Source organism: Pelophylax lessonae, assembly GCF_965119305.1.
Source record: "Pelophylax lessonae genome assembly, chromosome: 3".
In the NCBI taxonomy this organism is placed as follows: domain Eukaryota; kingdom Metazoa; phylum Chordata; class Amphibia; order Anura; family Ranidae; genus Pelophylax; species Pelophylax lessonae.
Window position 1 is genome coordinate 577,630,898 of NC_138770.1, and position 24,421 is coordinate 577,655,318.

A 24,421-nucleotide genomic window follows, 5' to 3' on the forward strand; every position below is an offset into this window, starting at 1 on the left:
GAGCACTCCTGCTAACTTTACTACGCTCTAGGGAAATTCCTATTGTGGGATACGTGGACAATCTCCTGCTGAGGGAACATTAAGGCCTCTTCCACACTTGTATGAACTGAAAGTCGCTTGAGTTTGACATGCCTTGAAGCAAGGCCTGTGCAATATTGAGGTCTATAGACCTCAAGTCGCATCAAAGTCGGACCAAAGTAGTGCAGGGACTACTTTGAAGTCACACAGATATGAATGGTACTCATTTGAAATCATGGGGTTTGACTTGTCATGCGACTTTGCAGTCCCAAGTTGCAGTACAAGTCTCACAAGTGTGAAAGGGGACTAGCAGTCAGTGCAGATACTAACAATGTGATGGGGTAGTCCAAACCTTAAAAAATTTCAGTTGGAGTCTGAACCTTAAGAAGTTAAGCTATTAACCAACATATTGCTTGGAATATATGGGTGTTCCCTTAGACACAACCTAGTACAAAGTTTTTCTTCCTCATGAAAAACGTCTTACTCTTAAAGACTTAAGCCCCGTACACACGTACCGATTGTCGGCCGTAAATATTTGGCCGACGACCGATCGGCCGATTGTAGGCTTGTTAGTATGAGGCTGCCGACAGCGCATTTTCGGCCGAACAGAATCTGTCGTGCAGGCATTAAAATTTTTGTTGGCCAACACCAGAACGGCCGATTGTTCGCCAGTCAGTACAGATTTTGGCCGACAGACAGCAGATTTGCAAGACTGGGCATGCTCAGAAAAGAAAAAAGACAAGGAAAGTTAACCATCACATGACATCACTTCTGCAGTCGGCTGTTGTTGGCCGACAAAATTCGTGTGCAGTCTTTTGCAGTTTTCAACAGACACGACAGCCCTGGACAAAAGACGGCCGATCGTTAGGCCGACGATCAGTACGTGTGTACGGGGCTTTAGACTTTACAGTTCAAGAGCCATCCTTCCTAGAATTCTATATGAGACTTCTTTGCCTAATGGTAGCCTCCTTCAAGGTTCTTTTTGCCCAGTTCCACTGTAGATCCCTTCAACACAGCACTCTGTCATCATGAGAAAGGTTGGTTCAGAAACACACTTACTGGTCTTACACTGAAGACCAGGTTATCTCTGGCCTGGTGGCTTTGGAATCCAGCTCAAGAGTTGGGGAAATCCTACCTCCTGCAGCCTTGAAAGATCCTAGCAACTGATGCCAGCCTTAAAGTGCTGGGGAGGGGCCCTAGACACTTTGTAGAATAATCCCACCTCTTGATCAACATGCCCAAGTTCTGAGTGAATTGGCTGTGATTGCAATACAGGCACTCTGATTAGAGTGTCATAGGATCAAGAGACAGTTAGACAAGACAACAGCAATGGCATACAATAACCACAGCAAGCAACCAGAAGTCTTGTCTAAATATTACAGCTTTGTCCCCCATTTACATTCCAGGTGTTTGACTAGTTACCCCAGACGGTAGTGCCTAATCCCAGGGAAATGTTCCATACACCAAGAAGTGTTTCAGGACCTGTCTCACAGGTGGGGGAAGCAGGATATGGACCTATTGACGTTCCATATAGCTCAAAACTACTTCTCCATCTACTCAATGTGATTGAAATGGAAGGAATTCCAGTGATAGCGCTGAACTATTCTGTGGGAACAATTTCAACCTTTCTGCAATGAGATCTGCATTAGCATTTGGACTTAAGAGCCAGCAAGGTGTAAATCTTTGCCCCTGCAATCTTATTCCAAAGACTGCTTGCCTCCCTTTCGTGGGTAAAAACTTTTGTTCAGCGATCCTCTCATGTAGCCACTCTGTGACTTTGTGGAATTTCAATTTGATTCTCTTGATTACCTTTTGAACCTTTGTGGGATGATCCCCTTTCTTCTCTGGCCACAATTTTTTTTTCCTTGCTGCCATTACCTGTGTTGGGGGAAAAAACTTTCCAACTGGCAACACATTTCAAAGCCGCTGAATTCTTTCTCAAGCCGCTTGAACAGTCCTGCTGGAAATGTTTCTTTCAATTAGTTTATTCTGATGGTAAGGGAGTGATTAAGTGTAGGGATGGGGCAATTGGTTCAGATATTTTCAGCAGGCTGGCTCAGTGGTTTAACGTGCTGGCTGAACGAAAAAAATCTGAACCATGTATTGCCAGCTTAAGTTTATTAGTTATTTTGTGAGGTTTTTTTTTATTTATTTATTATTATTATTATTTTTTAGAGAGTACAGGACTGCTTCTAAATCATAAAAATTAGAATTTAGGATTTTCTATTTAGGAATTTCCAATACAAGCCTACAGGATTTCCATGTTGTGATGTTCTGAAATCTAATTTGGCACTTGTCATAAAACCTTGCAGCAGTTAATGTAAATGTAGATATAATATATTTTGAGTATCCACTGGTGTTGGCAACATGCACACAGATTTATTATATAGCAAACAAAAGTGCTAGTTTTCATTGTTTTTTGCCACTGTTGGGTATCACTAACCCAGGAATCCGGCAATGTTTTCTGTATGCAAACACATGTTGAACGTCATATTAAGGTTTCGCTTTCAAAATCCATTCTATGGACGTCAGTCACCCGCATTAGCGGAAAGTACAAAAGCACCCCCCACTGTCACCCATTTTTATAGCTTTCTTAAGATCTTAAGACTTTTCAAGGAACAATTGGATAAAGTTGGGGATTGAAAATCCATCATATTCTTGTCTCTGTGAAATGAAACTCTGAATCCTTTTTCTGCTCTTTTCCCCCCCCTGAAAAGCACAATTCTACTAAGGGGAGGGGGGGGGGGTTACATGTGCTAAATCCTTTGGGAAGCCACTGCTGATCACTTTTAATTACTTGGACTAAGGGGGGATAAAATTAAAAGGAGCACCATTGAAGCAGGGGAAAGAAAGCTTGCTGAGCTCTCGGTGAACTGTGAAATATAAAAATTGCATTCCGATACATTTTTTTTTTTCTGGGGTGGAAACAAGGAAAACGAATTACTTAAACTTGAAGAGTTTGTCCTTAAAAGGATTTTTTTGGTTAATCCTACGCAATCTTGACAGCTTGGTGGCTGCTAAATGTAATTATAAAAAGTAGACCTCTGAATGTTAATAGCAATGAGTTATAGGTGATCTGATGCCCATATTGTCTGTACAGATATACGAACATCTTGCTAAACCTTTTGTGTAACAGTACTGCTTGAGCCTTAAGAATGGTTGGCCCCCGAAAGCTTGTCCTGAGAATTTAACTGTTTAAACCAAGTATCATAGACAATGCTCAACTGTGTTGCTGACCATACGGAAACAGATGAACAAAAGTTGCTCTTCCGCTTTTTTTTTGAACAGACAGCCATTAAAAGAAATGACACGTTCTCATCATTTAATATATATTTTATTTTTCATACTTTTTCCATTTCAGTATTTTTTAAACACAGCTTTTTTTAATATCTATGTATTCTTTTCCATTTTTATTTTTTCTAACATAAATTAAGATCACATTTAAAAAGAAAAGTGAAATGAATGCACATTTCTATGCAGGTAAATTATGTGCATTTATTATCATTTTTCTCAAGAATCAGTGTATTGCATTAGCAAAATCAGGCTCTTGCACACTCCCCCTCTAGCTTTGTGCCCATACCTCTGTATGGACTGTCAGTTACAAAGTTAGAAGAAGAGCAAATGGACTATGAGGTTACTTATCGGCACCCTTGCAGTCCATTGAGAACTACAAGCCATCTGCTGCGGTGGTAAATGGAACCTGTCGTTTATTCATTCACAGATTGATGTGAATGAATGACGTGGCTGTGCAAGTAGATCCCTGCAAAGCCATGCCATTTTTAACCACTTGCCCTCTGAAAGATTCCCCCCCCCCCCCTTCATGACCAGGCCATTTTTTTTGATATGGCACTGCGTTACTTTAACTGATAATTGCACGATCGTGCAATGATGTACCCAAAAAAAATGTATGTCCTTTTTTTCCCATAAATAGAGCTTTCTTTTGTTGGTATTTGATCGCTACTGCGGTTATTTTTTGCGCTATAAACAAAAAAAAGGACCATTTTGGAAAAAAAGCGCAAAATATTTGTTACTATAAAACATATCCAATAAAAAAATGAAAAATAAAATAAAATGTCTTCATTAATTGAGCCCAATATGTATTCTGCTACATATTTTTGGTTAAAAAAATCCCTATAAGAATATATTGAATGGTTTGCACAAAAGTTATAACGTCTACAAACTATGGGATTTTTTTTTTATTTACTAGTAAGGGTCCTTTCACACGGGCTTTCCACCCGGCGGACTCCGTTTTGCTCAGCGGGGATCGATCCACTGATCCCTGCTGAGCAGGCTTACTTTGCAGAGACAGACCTATCAGATCCCTGCTCTCCTCTATGGGAGATTGGATGAAAACGGACCACCTGTCCATTTTCATCCAATCCGATCCTCCAGACGGATGGAAAATAGGGTTTCCATCCGTCTGGATTTCACGGACAGGATCGGATCGGATAGCAGCGGGTGTCAGCGGACATGTCACCATAGGGGTGCATGGTGCATCAGATCAGGTCCGCCACACAAACTGAGAGGCGGACCTGATCGGAAAGCCCGTGTGAAAGGGCACTAATGGCGGCGATCAGCGACTTATAGCGGGACTGCGATATTGCAGTGGACAATCGGGACACTAACTGACACTCTTGACAATTTATGGGGACCAGTGACACTAATACAGTGATCAGTGCTAAAGAATATGCACTGTCACTGTACTAATGACACTGGCTGGGAAGGAGTTAAACATCAGGGGTGATCAAAGGTTAACAGTATGCCTAGCAAGTGTTTTCTAACAGTGTGAGAGGTGCTTTTACTAGCGGAAGGCATTGATTCATGTTCCTGCTGTGCAGGAACACAGGATCAATGCCTTCCCTACTGACACAACGGCGATCTGCCTTGTTTACATAGAGAGATCGCCATTATGGCTCTCTGCCTAATGGTCGGCAGGTGCCGGTGGACATTGAGTACACAGTCCCTGCAGATAAGCTCCTGCATCAGGTCGCCGGTGCCACACATGCACGCCCCAGACCCGAAAGTGTCGGATCATTTACTAGGTACGTGATCCGGTGCAGAGTAGCCACCCTATGGCACTATATATACAGTGGGCGCACTGCAAGTGGTTAAAACGTGACAGCGGGTGTAGGGAGAGGATACCGCTATCATATTACTAAAGGTGAACTTAGCCTTTAAAGCGGTAAAAAAAAAAAAATCAGCGCTCCCCTGCAGGTTTAACTCATAATGTACTAGTATGGTTTGCGGTCCCTGGCTGCATGAATGGTTGACGCCGCAATGACGTCACTTCAGCACATGTGCATGGGAGCCCAGACCACGGCACGGTACCTTGCATTTCACAGCACACTTTGTGCCCTGAAAGCAGAGCGTCACTGCACATGCGACATCACCTAGAGGTGATGTACCTAGAGACAAGATCAATGGTGAGCTTACCTGTAGGTACAAGGTAAAAGATAGAGTTTACTACCACTTTAAAACAATTTATGTATTGGTGTATATAATAGAGCTGAAAGATGGAACATACTATACCTATTAACAGAAAGGTTAATTGTGACTCTTTATAAAAGGTTTTCTTAATACTGTTAACTACCATACTGCTGCCATATTGTAAAAAAAAAAATGGTGGACATCCTATTTGTAAGATACTGTTTGCATACCTAATTCCAGAAAAAGCCTTTGGACAGCAAGTACCACTGGTAATGCTTGTGAACTGAGCCATCCATGGACGGCCCAGTTTCATTTTCCTTTAATTTCCAAAAAATAGTGACAAAAAATGAAATCACCTTGGGATGTCTTCTTCCCAAAAAAGGGTAATTTCGGGAGTGTCAGTACTATCCTGGCATTTTTTTTCTGTTTTGTGAAAGAAAGTAGAGGAAACAGTTTTCAGGCTTTTTTTTTTTTTTTTTCCATTCTTCAGTAAAAATGAATAAATAGTGGTTATAAATGACACCAAAAGAAAGCATGATGGAGATATTGTCAAAGTATCACAGCACTGGAAACTGAAAAATGGCAGGCTAATACTGAAGTGGTTAAACAAATGGGCAAACATTTCCTAAAACGGGGAAAAAAACGTAATTGTCAGCGCTGGTTTACGTTTTTCTTACGTTTAAATTTTTTTTTTTTTTTCCATTAAAATAAAAAAAGAGGTTATACTTGCCTGCTTTGTGCAACATTTTGCATAGAACCAGTCCCTTACCTCTTCTTTGCCGGTCCCCCACCAGCACTCTCCCTTATTCTTCTGAGTGCCCCCATAGCAAGCCATGTGATATAGGGGGCACCTGCGTCAGCACACACTCCTGAGCGGGGCTGTGTGTGTCCATAGACACAGAGCGCAAATCGGTCATGCTTACCCGCTCCCTCCTCACAGGTTTAGACTGACATTTAAGTGTATTTTTCCTAAAAAATTGCGTTTAAAAAAAACGCTGCGCAAATACTCTGTGACATAAAAAATTGCAACCACATTGCACAGAACATGAAAAATCAATTTTTTTTAGGAAAATATAAAGTGCTAAATACCTTTTCTCTATCAGCAGTCTTGTGACTTCTATCAATGTCTGGCTGAGCACTGGTTAAAGCTTGTGGGAGAAGTTTTCATTCTCCTCTGACTGTCCTATGAGGCTGCATAACCCCTGACCCTCATTCTGTACAGTGCTGATTGGCCCTGTGCTGATCACATGCATCCTCCCCCCCCCCCCCCAAAAAATAAAAAAATCTTAAGCAATACACACCAAACTGAGCATGTGCAGAGTGCCTCCTAGGGCTCTGTACTATCAGGATGGATTTGGAACAGTAAAAGGAAGAGAGGATCTGAGAAGACAGGATCAAACAGCCTTTTTACGCAAAGCCGAGGTTAACCTCTTAGGTTCCACAGGGATAATAACCAGCAAGCTTTACTGCATATACAGACTGATTTTACTGTTGTGGGTTTAGTAACCCTTTAAATATGTTGTGTTCTTTATAAAAATAAATTAAACAAAGTATTCTGTAATATCTGATATATGCAAAAAATACCCGTTAATTTTGCTAGAAATCATGTGGTCTCTGTACAGCTATCTAATCAGTTGCATTGTTCTCAGCAATGTCTGAGGATTACAGAATCCTGCACCTCTATTATGTAGAAGAGGAGAGGGGAAGGTTTCTATAGTCCTGTCCTAGGATGACAGTGCTGCCCTTCCATAGATAAAGCACAGTGCTTTCACCCCAGGACGGGAAGTGTGCTATTGGCAGAATTGGCAAGTGAAAAGCAAGGAAATAAAGAAAACCTATGCAGCCACAACTTCTGAGGACTGGTGAGCTGCAATATACATTTATGTTCTTGGGTTTAGACACACTTTAAACTAAAGCCCCGTACACACGTACCTATTGTCGGCCGTAAATATTCGGCCGCCGACCGATTGGCCGATTGTAGGCTTGTTAGTATGATGCTTCCGACAGCCGACAGCACATTTTCGGCCGAACAGAATCTGTCGTGCAGACTTTAAAATATTTGTTGGCCGTCACCAGAACGGCCGATTGTTCGCCAGTCCGTACAGAATTCGGCCGACAGACAGCAGATTAGCAAGACTGGGCATGCTCAGAAAAGACAAAAGACAAGGAAAGTTAACCATCACATGACATCACTTCTGCAGTCGGCTGTTGTTGGCCCGACAAAATTCGTGTGCAGTCTTTTGCAGTTTTCAACAGACACGACAGCCCTGGACAAAAGACGGCCGATCGTTCGGCCAACGATCAGTACGTGTGTACGGGGCTTTAGTGTGTCTTTAAAGACCGAAAGAAACAGGAGCATTGAGGAACGTATCCTCCTAGTCTATACATACACTTAGTGTATTTCCTGGATATAGTACATGGCACAGAGAATGCATATGGATCAATACACTTGATATAAAATAAAAAAAGAAGGCTTTGTAACTTTTATTCATAATGTATCCTGAAACAAATATAATTCCCTTTAATTCTTTGTCTTCAGGGAAAAATGAATGTATGCGAAAGCAAATAATGCAAATAGAAGAGAGCTCACAGGGGCCAATGTGAAACTGTGTCTGCGTTAGTATAGAGGTAAATGGAGGCAATCTGATAGGGAACCCTAGTCCTGTCAATCAGGCTCAAGATATTGTGTTGTGCCCATACACTTTGTTTACTGTAGGGTTTTATGAGTTGTAACCTTCCCATGCTGGCTGTTAATGAGGCTAAATCTCGCTGCTTGAGGATTGAATTACTGCACACCTCTGGGCTAATGCTTATAAACAGAAAGTCCCATTAGGGTTGCATTTTGATTCATTCATTTGCATTTTTTTCTATTGTAGTGAGAACAATGGCTGGTAAATAGCTACAAACAAACAATTTGCATGGAAATGTCAGAAATGTTCCTAATTAGTATCTTCTGCTTGTTTATTAATGGTTTTTAGCCTAAATGACAGCCACTGCGGCAGGAGAGGAATGTTTTTTGCTTTCTCTGCCTGGAAATTGCTGGGGGAAGATGGCAGCTTTAGATAGGTATCTGTTCTCTGGCTGCAGAAGCGGCTGAGCACATTAAAGAAGAACTCATGTTTGAATTTCTTATATTTTTTTTTTTCATGTTTATATGTTAGTACTTAGATTTTTCTTGCTTTAGAAATGATGGTAAGAAGCAAAATTAGCAGTTCTCTGACTTTAGCACCCTGATGAGTTTAGTGACTTTGCAGCCCTGTCCATGTGTAAGAATGACTGAAATTCAGACACAAGGACCGGCCACTGGTTTTAGAGATTTGATATCATTCGCATCCATGTTACAAACTGCACATCTGTTAGGAACAATTAATTTGATTTTAAGTTTTCAGAGTTGTAAAGTGACCCTTTGTCCAGGCTATGGACCTTTATGTATTTATATAGGTGCATCTCATAAAATTAGAATATCATCAAAAAGTTAATTTATTTCAGTAGTTCAATTCAAAAAGTGAAATTCATATATTTTATATAGATGTTTACACACAGAGTGATATATTTCAAGCAATACAGAAATATTGGCTTACTGAAAAGTGTTTCCATGTACAGTATTGTGTGCACTTGGTACTTGGTCGGTGCTCCTTTTGCCTGTGGCACTGCTGAGGTGTTATGGAAGCCCAGGTTGCTTTGAGAGCTGCTTTCAGCTCACCGGCATTGTTGGGTCTGGTGTCTCTCATCTTCCTCTTGACAATACCCCACAGATTCTCTATAGGGTTTAGGTCAGGCAGTTTCTAAACCAGGCATTAGTATTTTTGGCAGTGTGGGCAGATGCCAAGATCAGCTGGAAAATGCAAACATCATCTCCATGAAGCTGGTCAGCAGAGGGAAGCATTAAAGGCTTTAGAATTTCCTGGTAGAGGGCCGAGCTGACTTTGGACTTGATAAAACACAGTGGACCAACACCAGCAGATGACATGGCTCCCCAAATCATGACGGACTGTGGAAAATGTTGCATTTCTGTTGGAAATCAAGGTACCAGACTCTGGAGGAGTGGAGAGGCACAGAATCCAAGTTGCATGAGGTCCAGTGTAAAGTTTCCACAGTCAGTGGTGATTTGGGGAGCCATGTCATCTGCTGGTGTTGGTCCACTGTATTTCATCAAGTCTGACCTCTGCTGATCAGCTTTATGGAGACACTAGACCCAACAATGAAGATGAGCTGAAAGCTGCTATCAAAGTAACCTGGGCTTTCATAACACCTCAGCAATGCCGCAGGCTGATCGCCTCCATGCCACGCCGCATTGATGCATTAATTCATGCAAAAGGAGCCCCTCGATCAAGTATTAAGTGCATACTACACTGTACATGGACATAATTTCCAGTAAGCCAACATTTCTATGTTACAAATCCTTTTTTTATTGGTCTTTTGTAATAATCAAATTTTTTGAGATACTGAATTTTGGGTTTTCACTAGCTGTTAGCCATAATCATCAACATTAAAAGAGAGAAATTCTTGAAATATATCACTCTGAGTGTAACACATCTATATAAATTATGAGTTTCACTTTTTGAATTGAATTACTGAAATGAAATAAATTTACGTTTTGATGATTTTCTAATTTTATGAGATGCACCTACAGTATCTCACAAAAGTGAGTACACCCCTCACATTTTTGTAAATCTTATATCTTTTCATGTGGCAACACTGAAGAAATTACATTTTGCTACAATGTAAAATAGTTGGCGCACAGCTTGTATAACAGTGTAAATTTGCTGTCCCCTCAAAATAACTCAACACGCATGCATTAATGTCTAAATCCTAGGTAAAAAAAAGTCCAAATTGGGCACAAAATGTTAATATTTTGTGTGGCCACCATTATTTTCCAGCACTGCCTTAACCCTCTTGGGCATGGAGTCCACCAGAGCTTCACAGGTTACCACTGGAGTCCTCTTCCACTCCTCCATGATGACATCATGGAGCTGGTGGAAGTTAGAGACCTTGCACTCCGTTTGAGGATGCCCCATAGATGCTCAATAGGGTTTAGGTCTGGAGACATGCTTGGCCAGTCCATCACCTTTACCCTCAGCTTCTTTAGCAAGGCAGTGGTTGTCTTGGAGGTGTGTTTGGGGTCGTTTTAATGTTGGAAAACTGCCATGCGGCCCAGTCTCTGAAAGGAGGGAATCATGCTCTGCTTCAGTATGTCACAGTAGATGTTGGCATTCGTAGTTCCCTCAATAAATTGTAGCTCCCTAGTGCCGGCAGCATTCATGCAGAGCCAGACCATGACACTCCCACCACCATGTTTGACTGTGGGCAAGACACACTTGTCTTTGTACTCCTCACCTGGTTTCCACCACACACGCTTGACACCATCACAACCAAATACGTTTATCTTGGTCTCATTAGACAACAGGACATGGTTCCAGTAATCTATGTCCTTAGTCTGCTTGTCTACAGAAAACTGTTTGTGAGTTTTCTTGTGCATCATCTTTAGACGAGGCTTCCTTCTGGGACGACAGCCATGCAGACCAATTTGATGCAGGGTTCAGCGTATGGTCTGAGCACTGACAGGCTGACACCCCACCCCTTCAACCTCTGCAGCAATGCTGGCAGCACTCATACGTCTATTTCCCAAAGACAACCTGTGGATATGACTCTGAGCACGTGCACTTAACTTCTTTGGTCGACCATAATGAGGCTTGTTCTGAGTGGAACCTGTCCTATTAAAACGCTGTATGGTCTTGGCCACCATGCTGCAGCTCTTTTTTAGGGTCTTGACAATCTTCTTATAGCCTAGGCCATCTTTACGTAGAGAAAAAAATCTTTTTTTCATATTCTCAGAGAGTTCTTTGCCATGAGGTGCCATGTTGAACTTCCAGTGACCAGTATGAGAGAGTGAGAGCGATAACACCAAATTTAACACACCTGCTCCCCATTCACACCTGAGACCTTGTAACACTAACGAGTCACATGACACCGGGGAGGAAAAATGGCTAATTGGGCCCAATTTGGACATTTTCATTTAGGGGTGTACTCACTTTTGTTGCCAGCAGTTTAGACATTAGAGGCTGTGTGTTGAGTTATTTTGAGGATTCAGAAAATGTACACTGTTATACAAGATGTACACTCATAACTTTATATTGTAGCAAAGTGTCATTCCTTCGGGGGTTGTCACATGAAAATATATAATAAAATATTTCCAAAAAATGTGAGGGGTGTACTCACTTTTGTGAGATACTGTGTGTGTATGTGTATATATATATATATATATACAAACCCGATTCCAAAAAAGTTGGGGCACTGTACAAATTGTGAATAAAAACAGAATGCAATGATGTGGAAGTTTATAATTTCAATATTTTATTCAGAATACAACATAGATGACATATCAAATGTTTTAACTGAGAAAATGTATAATTTTAGGGGAAAAATAAGATGATTTTAAATTTCATAGCATCAACACATCACAACAAAGTTGGGACAAGCCATGTTTACCACTGTATGGCATCCCCTCTTGTTTGCAAACATCTGGGGACTGAGGAGACAAGTTGCCCAAGTTTAGGAATAGGAATGTTGTCCCATTCTTGTCTAATACAGACTTCTAGTTGCTCAACTGTCTTAGGTCTTCTTAGTTGCATCTTCCTCTTTAGGATGCGCCAAATGTTTTCTATGGGTGAAAGATCTGGACTGCAGGCTGGTCATTTCAGTACCTGAATCCTTCTATGCAGCCATGATGTTGTATTTGATGTAGTATGTGGTCTGGCATTGTCATGTTGGAAAATGTAAGGTCTTCCCTGAAAGAGGCGACGTCTGGAGGGGAGCATATGTTGTTCTAGAACTTAGATATACCTTTTAGCATTGATGGTGCTTTTCCAGATGTAAGCTGCCCATGCCACACGCATGCAACCCCATGCCATCAGAGATGCAGGCTTCTGAACTGAGCACTGATAACAACTTGGGTGGTCCTTGTCCTCTTTAGTCCGGATGACATGGCGTCCTGGTTTTCCAAAAAGAACTTCAAATTTTGATTCGTCTGACCACAGAACAGTTTTCTACTTTGCCACAGTGCATTTTAAATGAGCCTTGGCCCAGAGAAAACGCCTGCGCTTCTGGATCATGTTTAGATATGGCTTCTTTTTTTTGCCTATAGAGTTTTAGCCGGCATTGGCGAATGGCACGGTGGATTGTGTTCACCGACCAATGTTTTCTGGAAGTATTCCTGAGCCCATGTTGTGATTTCCATTACAGTAGCATTCCTGTATGTGATGCAGTGCCGTCTAAGGGCCCAAAGATCACGGGCATCCGGTATGGTTTTCCAGCCTTGACCCTTACGCACAGAGATTGTTCCAGATTCTCTGAATCTTTGGATGATTTTATGCACTGTAGATGATAACTCCAAACTCTTTGCAATTTTTCTCTGAGAAACGCCTTTCTAATATTGCTCCACTATTTTGTGCCGCAGCGTTGGGGGAATTGGTGATCCTCTGCCCATCTTGACTTCCGAGAGACACTGCCACTCTGAGAGGCTCTTTTTATACCCAATCATGTTACCAATTGAGTATAAAGTTGCAAATTGGTCCTCCAGCTGTTCCCTATATGTACATTTAACTTTTCCGGCCTCTTATTGCTACCTGTCCCAACTTTTTTGTAATGTTTAGCTCTCATGAAATCCAAAATGAGCCAATATTTGGCATGACATTTTAAAATGTCTCACTTTCAACATTTGATATGTTATCTATATAATATTGTGAATAAAATATAAGTTTATGAGATTTGTAAATTAGTCCATTCTTTTTTTACTCACAATTTGTAGTGTCCCAACACAACTTTTTTGGGTTTGGGTTTGTATATGTGTGTATATGTGTGTTTCTTTTTATATATATATATATATATATATATATATATATATATATATATATATGGGGTGTGTATATGAGTGGCTGCAAAGCGGGAAATGAACCTGAGCTCATCCATGATGACAAGTAACAAGCCAACAGAAGTAGAAATCAGCATGAATAGAGAGATGAACTCCTCAGAAGGCTGCTTCTCTTTTGTCCATTCACAGGCTGCAGATAGGGAACGGACCTGGACCTATTGTAAGTGCAGCAGAAAAAGTCAAGTCACTTAGCTTTGCAGTCTTGTACAGCAGTGTAAATCTCACAACTGGCTGGAAAGAAATACAAATCCTTTTGAGATATAAAAAAGTTTATATGCAAGTACTGTGAAAAAAGTTTAGGCAGGCGTGAAGAAATGCTGTAAAGTAAGAATGCTTTCAAAAATATGTATTTGAATTGTTTATTTTTATCAGTTTACAAAATGCAAAGTGAGTAAACATAAGAATAATTTAAATCAAATCAATATTTGGTTTGATTACCCTTCTGACTTAATATCAGCATCAATTCATACACTTGCACAAAGTCTAGGATTTTGTAGGATTAGAATCAGGTATATAATTAACCAATTATGGTATACCAAGCAGGTGTGAATGGATCATCAATTTCATATGTAGGTTGAAACCATCATTCGCTGAAACAGAATCATTTGTTTAGGAAGTTTTAAACTGGGTAAGGAACAGCCAAACTTTTCTACTAAGGGAGCTTGTCACAGGTCATACACCATGGCAAGACTGCACAGCAACAAGACACAGGGTAATTATACTGCATCAGGAAGGCCTCTCCCAGGAAAAGATTTCAAAGCAGACTGGGGTTTCAAGATGTGCTGTTCACGCTCTTTTGAAGAAGCACAAAGAAATCAGAAACGTTGAGGACAGAAGATGCAATGTTTGGCCAAGGAAACCTAATGCAGCAGATGAAAGACACATCATGCTTACTTCCATTTGACATTGGAAGATGCCCAGCAGTGCCATAAGCACAGAAACCAGTGGGACCCAGGTACACCTATCTACTGTCTAGAGAACTCTGGCCAGTAGTGGTCTTCTTGGCAGAAATGCGGCCAAAAAGCCATACCTCGTATGTGGAAACAAGACTAAGCAACTCAACTATGCACAAAAACAGGTGATTTGGACTGATGAGTCAAAATTTGAAATATTTGGCTGTAGCAGGAGGCAGTTTGTTTGCAGAAGGCCTGGAGAGTGGTGCAATAATGAGTGTCTGCTTTGGGCTGCATTTCCGCAAGTCCAGTTGGAGATTTGGTCTGGTTCAGTGGTGTCCTCAATGCTATGAATTGCAGGCAGATACTTATCCATCATGCCATACTTATCCATCATGGGGAGGCATGTGATTGGCCCCTAATTTATTCTACAGCAGGACAAGGACCCCAAACATGCAGCCAATGTTATTAAGAACTCTCTTCAGCGTAAAGAAGAACAAGGAGTCATGGAAATTATGGTTTGGCCCCCACAGAGACCTGATCTCAACATCATCGTCTGTCTCGGATTACACGAAGAGGCAGACAGATTTGAGGTAGCCTAAATCCACAGAAGATCTGTGGTTAGTTCTCCAAGATGTTTGGAACAACCTACCTGCTGATTTCCTTCAAAAACTCTGTGCAAGTGTATCTAGAATAATTGATGCTGTTTTAAAGCCAAAGGGTGGTCACATCAAATATTGATTTCATTTGGATTTATCTTCTGTTTATTCACTTTCCATTTTGTTAATTGATACAAATAAGCTATTAACGTTTCTATTTATGCAAGCATTCTTAATTTACAGCATTTCACATCTGCCTAAAACTATTATTTTAACTGTGTATTAAGTGGTTTGTCTGGAGTTCAGTTTTAAGAAAAGAATACCTGTGTGAGAAGCTTCCGGTAATAGCTGCAATTCTTTGGCTGTACAGTAGTTCTGGGTTAAGCCTAGCACACACAGGCCGAATGCATGGCGACATTTGTCCTGTGTGTATGGCAGCCGGTGCAACAGAAGCCAGGCGATCGGCTGGCTTCTGTCGGATGAGCGTGCTGGAAAAACAGCAGCCAATCGGCGCTCCCGATCATCGCTCTCAGCCAATGGCTAAGAGCCCTGAATGAAGTGTTCTGGCGGGGGGGGCGTCCCCCTGTCAAAACACAACAGCTCATCGGGGGAGATCGCTGCACTAACATTGGATTGTTAGTACAATGGCTCCAACCTGAGCTGTCAGGTTTTTTTTTTTTATTGTTCAACCCAAACTGATAGTTCGTACTAGTCATGCTACTCATTTTAAAGCTGCATTTTAAAGCTGTCTTCACTGCCCTAGACCTAAAATGTAGCCTAGGAGGCAGATAATTGTTAATAGTTTCCTTCACAGCTTCCTCCTGCCTTGTGACAGATCCCCTTTGAGGTTGACATTAGTTGTCCTTTGGACATTAGCTAAATGTGAACAGCTGTCTGGCTGTGGTTCCCTAGTAACTGCAGCTTCAAGATGAAATTCTGATTTCATATATTAGCTATGTAATATGTATCATTTTAAGTTTATATATTTTTTTCCTTTTATGATTGAAAAGATAAGTGCTGTATAAGGGTCACAATACTTACACACATACAGACCATTATGGGACAATATACTTTTATATTTGTTAGGCAGTCCACTAGGTAATAAATCCAGAGTTGGATGACCACCCTAGAACCTGCATTCTTAACCAGTATGAATGGGTAAATCAAGCCAACAGCTGCAGCAGCAGCCATAGCTTATGGCCCCTTTCACACATGCTGTCCGTCTGTCCGTTTTTCATCCAGCCGTTGACGGATGAAAAACGGACATCAATGCATCTCTATGTAAAAACGGATGACAACGGATGATCATCCGTTTTCATCCGCTTCCGTCAATGTCCGTTTTTTTTTTTGAACGGATGAATGCCCTATTTTTCATCCGTCAAAAAACCGGATCTGACGAAAAACGGATGACAACGGATAAAAAACGGATAACAACTGACGAAAAACGGATAACAACTGACGAAAAACGGATAAAAAAGCGGATAACAACTGACGAAAAATGGATGGAAAACTGATACATTTGACGTGACTGAACTGATGAACTGAACGGACCGTATGTGTGAAAGGGGCCTATTTCTGGATTTTTTATTTTTTCCTGCAGGGTATGGGTGGCTGTAGATCTGCTCACTTTTAGGTCCCTTTCACTTTTTTCCCTTTCTCCCAAAGTGTTTAAAAAGTCGGAATAATGAAATATTGCCCAACCAATAAAGCCATAAAAGACATTTTTTGAATAAAACATTTTGGGTTAAACTTACAATTTATTTCCGCATCACCAGTGCCTCAGGGTAATGGGCCATACACACTATAAGATTTTCTGAAGACTTTTTCCTTTAGACTTACCAAAACCATATAATATGAGGTCAAACCTAAACACTTTCAACTTGTGTGACTTGTCCTGCGACTTGGGACTGCAAAATCTCATGACAGGTCGTACTCCATGATTTCCAATAAGTACCATTCATATCTGTGCGACTTCAAGTTGCAACTACTTTGCACTACTTTGGTCTGACTTTGATTCGTTTAAAGGTCCATAGACCTCAAGATTACACATGCTTTGCTTCAAGTTTAGTCAAAATCATGGAAAAATTAATTTTTAGGTCGCACAATTGTGAAAGGGGCCTTACAGGATGCCACACCCCACCTCCATGTGGCGATCAGGAAGACATTAAGGAACATCTAATCCCCAATGTCCTCTGAACACTCCCAAGTTCAGCGCTGTCAAAAATAAGTTGGCAGGAGATACTTTAGGGATCTAATAAATCTCTGATGTCTCAAAAAAAAAGTGTACCTGTCACCTGTTTAATGCTATGACAGGGGGGTTTGTAAGCCCCCTTGTGACTGCAAAAAAGTTAAGTAAAAAAAAAAAAAAAAACCTTTTAAACCCTTGTCGCCCCATATACACACAAGGTGTATGTAGACAGTGGTTGTGCAAAACATATTGGGTATCGCTGCCAGAGTGAGTAAAATTATACTAAGTCCCTTATTTATCTGTAATTTTGAACTGAAAAGCTGTAGTCATTTCAAGTGTTGACTATTGATAATTGTGGGTGCCATCATTTTTCACAGTAGTATGGTCACACAATGTTTTAAGGCTTGATATATTAGGTATCTATTTACTCAACACACCCTTATGTTTTATTTTGTACAAAAAAATTTGGGATTATATTATGTTTGTGTGCAATAAAATTTATGTTAGTGTATTTTTTCACTGGAAATATAGATTTGACAGTTGTGCAATTAAAAATTGCAACTACCATCTTTTTAAATCTACAGGGTTTTTGCTTTTGGAAAAATATATAATGTTTTTTGGGAGGTTTAAGTATTTTCTATCCAAAAATGCAACTTTTAACATAATGTGTGAAAAAGAAAGTGTTAAAACCAAGTCAGCAGTGAGTTTCCATGTTTCTTTTCTCACAAATTCACTTTAAAGTGAGACCCCGTTCACACTGGGGCGACTTGTCAGGCGACCTGGTCGCCTGACAAGTCGCCGTGGGTCGCCTGCCATAGAGTAGCACAAGACCCGTTCTAATAGGAGCGACACAAGTCGCTCCGACTTAGAAAAAGGGTCCTGTACTACTTTAGGGCGACCTGGAGCAACCTGCATTGACTTCAATGATATGAAGTCTGTGCATGCCGCTCCGAGGTCACGGTGCGAGCTGTGCACCACGACTTCACAGGTCGCCCCGGGAAGTCGGGTCGCCTGTATGTGAACTGGCTCTCTTGTAAAGTCTTGATTAAAAAGAAAATTATAACAAACATGTTATACTTACCCCCTCTGTGCAGTTGGTTTTGCACATATCAGCCTGGATCCTCCTCTTCTCAGGTCCCTCTTCACTGCTCCTGGCCCCTCCCTTGTGTTTAGTGCCCCTACAGCAAGCAGCTTGCTATGGGGGCACTCGAGCCGAGCTGCAGCTCCATGTGTCCATTCAGACACAGAGCTGCCATTCAGCCCCGTCCCCTCTCTCTCCTGATTGGCCCACTGACTTTGATTGACAGCCACAGAAGACAGTGGAGCCATGGCTGTATTGCAGCCAATTTAGGAGAAAGAGTCCCAGAATGGCCGGGAAACCCATGGACATTGCTGGATAGAGATGGGGCTCAGGTATTAGCAGGTGCTGGGGAGGCGCTACACACAGTATGCTTTTTATCCTAATGCATGGAATGCATTACGATAAAAAAAACTTTCCTGACTTTACAACTCGTTTTTGTGTATAAGTGTAGAAGTATTGGTACTTTCCCCCCAGGAGCTGTAAAAAAAACATAAAATGAGGTACTTATCCTGTAAAGTGCGCTTTGTAGTGGCCGCATTGTCTTTAGCAGTCCATTAGAAACTCTTTCCTAAGTTATAACACATTAAAAATGAAAAAGAACCTGGTTGCCATGCACAACACTAGGTAAACTGGTAAAACTCTCTGTAGGAGCATCTTGGAGTAGGTTTAAAGTGGTTGTAAACCCTCACATATACCCAGGGAAGTGACTAGCCTTAGGTGATACACATCCTCATACATATGTTGTACCTGTTTATCTGCAGTATTCTCTTCTCTACATCTGTTCAAAGTCCAGAGTTTATAAAGCTTACTTGAACTGTCAGATAAAAAGGGGGAGGAGAGCTGAAGTTACACTCTGCAGAGCTCAGTGAGGAGAGCTCTGGGAACTGATTGGAGGGAAGAAACACATCCCCTTCATACAGGAACAGAGCTTAGGCTGTCAATCAGCTGGAGATCCCTCTCCTGTCACCTTTTTTCTCTTGGTGTCAGGAAAACTTGTCGGAAGTGATTCATGCTGATAGCAGAGGAACAAAGCAGCAGACAGAAGTTACACTTAGTGCTTTCAATTGAGACAATTACACACTATATAGGGATATGCTTTGTTAATATTTCATGTCTGAGGTTTACAACCACTTTAATAATATTCACGTGTTTATGTTGTGCAGCATGAGCGTCTAGCGGCAGAGCAGGCTGAAACCGCACTCTCCCATGACACTTTGCTGCATATAGTGCGCACACTGTGTACCACAGTACCAGACACTTGCTATCACACACATCAGATTGGGAATGAAAATTGCATTTCTGTCAATTACTAAGCTGCCAAAACTGTTCAATATTTCCCAGCAGCAAGATGAAGAGCGGCGCCGGCAGCTAAGAGAGCGAGCACGTCAACTCATAGCAGAAGCTCGATCTGGAGTGAAGATGTCAGAACTTCCCAGCTACAACGAGGTGTCTGCAGAAAAGTTAAAAGAAAAGGCAAAGACGTCTGGAGGTGAGTTAAATGACTGGCATGCTTTTTAGGTACAGCCGCATCTTTCTGTGTAATCTTGAGTAAAAATGAAACAATGAGCAATTGTATACCCTAGCTATATCTCTATTACCATGTGCGCTTTTATGTGGATCACCATGTGCTTTTATAATATATTGTATATGTTCTATCTAGTATTCTCTGTTAATTTGACTCTCACCTACTTTCTCTGTAGTTTTTTTTTATATAATTACCCACAATCCACACCCTTTGTCGTCCTGCTCTCATAACTCCCTGATTTTTATTTTTTTTGGATCAAACTTTACCAAAACTGGCAAGGATATGGCTACCCATGGTTGAAATGAGTCATTGGATGTGAGGGATGTGGGTGAGGATGTGTGATGCTTAAAGTGTGTATCAAATGTGGGAACAACAAAATTTATAATGACGGTATACTGGACAGCCACTGAAATATCTAGTGAATATTTAAAATGAACAGACACACCAACAGCAGTTTTGATAAAAAGAATAAAAGAAAACTTTACTGGACATTAAAATACATAAAGCTTCTTACACAGAAAAGTTACCATAAACATTAACAAGACTCAAGTATACACTCCTATTCCCAATATCCCAAAGAAAGGTCAAATAATACTTAACTCTGGCAACAGCTTGCACTCGATATCTGGTATCAGGTATTTTGCTGCATGCTTTCCTTCCACAGTTCCAAAAAAAAACCTCCTTTCCCCCATGCTAAAGACATGGAATTTAGTCATTCCCCTTGACCACTCACAGGTCGTCAAGATATGGTTGCACCTTTCCCTCAAAACCACATGGTCAATTGGATATGCGGCAGCCATCTTTACACATGACGTCAAAGCTCACTAAACCACCTGTGGGTGAGAGATATTATTACACATGTATGGGAACATTTGTCATGAACCAGTTAATCACTTTACCACCGGAGTATTTTGCTGTCTTACGTCTGGGCCACTTTTTGCGATTCGGCACTGCTTGAATTTAACGGACAATTGCGCGGTCGTGCGACGCCATACCCAAACAAAATTTACGTCCTTTTTTTTCCACAAACAGAGCTTTCTTTTGGTGGTATTTGATCACCTGTGCGATTTTTACTTTTTACGCTATAAACAAAAAAAGAGCGACAATTTTGAAAAAATAACAATATTTTTCAAATTTTTTTTATATGAAATTCACCCCAAAAAAATGTAAAAATCTAAATTTTTTTATCATTTTAGGCCAATTTGTTTTCTCCTACATATTTTTGGTAAAAAAAAATTGCAATAAGCGTTTTTTGATTGGTTTGCGCAAAAGTTATTGTGTTTTTGGTGTTATTTTGGTGTTTTTTTTAACGAGTAATGGCGGCGATCTGCGATTTTTTTTTTTTTTTTGCGGGACTGCGCCATTGCGGCGGACAGATCGGACCCTTGACTGACGTTTTTGACACTTTTGGGGATACCAGTGACATTACTACAGTAATCAGTGCTATACATATGCACTGTTACTGTAAAAATGACACTGGCAGGGAAGGGGTTAATTTTTATTGGAGAGGGAGGGGTTAATGTATGCCTGGTGCTTACTAACGTGTGTGGGGGGAGGTGACTGAGTGACACAGGGACAGATCGCAGGTTCAGCTATGCTGAACCCTGCAATCTGACCCTGCCTGTCACTTAGGAGATCCGCCCGCTTTGTTTACACACGCGGGCGGATCTCCACACTCGATTCCCCAAAGATCAGGGAAGAGCGGCGGTGAATACAGTGGGAGCGAGCCTCCGGCGGTGGGCGCGCGCTGCCGAGCGAGGGGAATGTCTGGCGACGTAGGTCTATGTCGCCAGACGATAACGAACCACTTTGCCGCAGTAGCAGCTTAGTGAGCAGCGGTAAAGTGGTTAAAAAATATCCACAACTGATACAAAGTGCAAATCTAGCCAAAACTTGTGTTGGATTAAGTATGAAAGATTAGTATCCCCCCCCCCCCCCCCCAATCATAGTTTTACGGCTATTTAGGTCTCTACCTACTCCCCCAATGACAACTGTTTCACCAGACAGGAAAATCTCAAATGACACACAGACAGAAATTAAATTTTTTTTTATTTTTTTTTTTAACTTTAGCAGGGTAGATTTCATGTCATTTTTTATTGATGTTCTGTAGATTTTTCCTCGCTTTCTGTCTGGCGAAAACCTTTGTCACCGAGCCATACACGGTTCGAATCGGCCCGTGATCAACCTGGGTACAACCAGCCTGCCTGCCAGATTCTCTTGGGATTATCGCTAGCGGCTGCTATAGCCTCTAGTGATAACCACTGTCTTCTCCCGGCAGGGATGGCTACCTCCTCCATCCCGCAGAGAGGGGACAATTGCTGATTTCCCTGTCAACACTGTTTGTTGATGGGGGGAATCATGCAAATTTCTTTCCTGCAGTCCGTGGTTGCAGGAAAGAAATTCGCACCATGTATGGCCGGCCTGAGGGAAATGTCCCTAAAGCCCGGCCGTACATGGTGCGAATTTCTTTCCTGCAACCACAGATTGCAGGAAAAAAATTTGCACTGTATATAAAAAAACACATATGCACAACCAACAATGTGAAAAAACAAAAAAAAATTAAGTGTATAAGTGTATTGAGCATTGTTGGGTTGTCTGATGGAGCGTGTCATGATGTCCTGTTGGTTTCACTGGGTAACTGCACTTGGGTGAACAAGCTGTAAGGTTAGAGGTTGCTGTAAATGTGTTTGTGCACATTAAAAGGACCTTGTGATTGGTTGAAATAAATGTTAAAGGAATGTTGCAAGGGCAGGCTGCCACCTCTAATAAGTTCACCTTCAAGCTGAATGTGGCATCATGCCAAGTATGAGTCCATCCAGGTGATGTCAGAAGAGATGACTGTGTTAAACTAAAGTCTTAATAGTTTTGTTAATTTGGTTAAAGGGAACTTAATTTACATTTAAAGTGGAATAATTTACTCTATTTTTATAGCAATGATAAATTACAAGTCGCTTTCCATTGTATATAGAACCATTCCTATTAGTCCCTTTTACCTCAAGGGACTCACAATCGAAAAATTCCCACCTCATAGCTGAGAAACATATGTAGAAATAAAGTTAGGAGTATAAATGGCTAATGATTTTAATTTATCTCTTTCTGTAACATAAAGCTGAACTCCGGGGAACATGCAAAACTACTCTTGCAAGTGGGACTCCCCTTTCATTGCATGAATTAAATGCTCTTTTAGCTTAGGGGATTTTTTTAAAAGCAATGTTACTTTTCCTGCGCCCCCCTGGCAGTGGGCACTATACGCTTCTCTCTGATACCCACAAAATTCTCTCTTACAATGCAGGACTGTAAGTTCTCCGCTGTATGTGATGATCTCAGAGTGCCTGCGGCACATAGATCGCAAAATTGAATCAGCTCCGGGACCAGTCACATGGAGAGGATGAAACCTGTGGGCATGTGGCATAAGGTAGTGCAGTGCCGAGGGAGCCCAATTGCAAGAGTAATTTTTAATTTTCCCCAAAGTTCCGCTTCAATTAAAACTATTGTCCCAGGAGATGTCTTCTTGGTATCCCTATGCTGGATAGATGAACACTGAAGAAAATAAAATTTCAGAAGTTTAAAACCCATCAGCCGTTACATTCTTCTAATCAATTGTGCAACATTAATTTGGTTAATAATCTCATAGGTGTGTGTGTTATGATAATGCCATATAATCATGTCCAAAAGGAGTAATAAATAAACTGATGCTTTTCCTGAGTGTTACTGGATTCTCCAAACCCTTTAAAGCTGCACAGTGACCCAAAGCGACTAATAATTCGCTTTTTTTCTTCTTTCAACACATCAACTTCAGGGACAACGTGCTTACTTGCTGCCTAATATATCCCACCCACTTACAGGGGCAATGTATAAGACCTGTATAAGATAGATTCTGACTTGCTACTGTACTTAGAAATTCATATTTTGCTGCAGAACAGAATGATAGTGACCATAATGTCTGCCAATGTGCTGTACTTCTGAAGCTACAGGTCTGCATATCTAATATTGGCCATATGGTGCAAGTATAGATTTTTCTACTTATTTATAATTTGATCAAATTGTTGTAATCGATCAGGAATTGATCATTCAGTGCAGCTCCATTTCTGAATTTTCCTGTATTGATCTGATTGCTCCTAATGACAAAAGTAGGTTGGAAGCTATTGCATGCTTTGTTCCTTTGGAAACTATTTTATGTGTTTGAATCAGTTGCTTTACTTCTAAAGTAAAAAAATCTTATTTACTTACAGTTATCCTTTAACCAGCAATTTTATGGAGATAAAGGAGAGGGGGATTCTTTAGCATTGATTTAGCAGTGTGGTCATAATATCTGATTTTAGATGCATGGTCGAATGGCAATACTTAAAGTATTCTGGTAACGTGCATCATGCCACTAAACTTGCTTCAGTTTACATGTAACACACAATCAATTGTGGCAGTACTTAAACAATACACTGGCAATCACAGCAGTACATATGCAACAAACAGGTTGTTGTGCAAACAGAAATTGTACATTTTTATGGGTTACAAAAACAGGTTTTGGTGTCAATACAGGGCAAAGGACAATTTATTGGTCAACAGATAGGCAATGTTACAAATAAAAGATCAAGAAATGGCCAATCATGACAACATGTCTGCATTAAAGTAGGGGGAAATCATTTCTAATTTAGCCCAGTCAGCCCCCAACCCTCCTACAGACTTTGTGGCCGCAGGCAATGGGCCTATTCTCCCTCTTGCCACATGTCTGCTGCATGGCCATAGGGAAGGTGCTGATCAAG

General features: G+C 41.0%; 1 protein-coding gene across 5 annotated transcripts in view; it reads left to right on the forward strand.

The window, feature by feature from the left end:
* EHBP1 (EH domain binding protein 1) overlaps positions 1–24,421 on the forward strand; it is a 739,122-nt gene that overhangs the window by 518,759 nt on the left and 195,942 nt on the right. For 4 of the 5 annotated variants that reach the window (XM_082251356.1, XM_082251359.1, XM_082251358.1 and 1 more), the window contains one exon: positions 19,478–19,625. In XM_082251356.1, coding sequence (XP_082107482.1) covers positions 19,478–19,625 — 148 coding nt within the window. The remainder of the gene's footprint in view (positions 1–19,477; positions 19,626–24,421) is intronic. The other variant, XM_082251357.1, reaches the window with a different exon arrangement.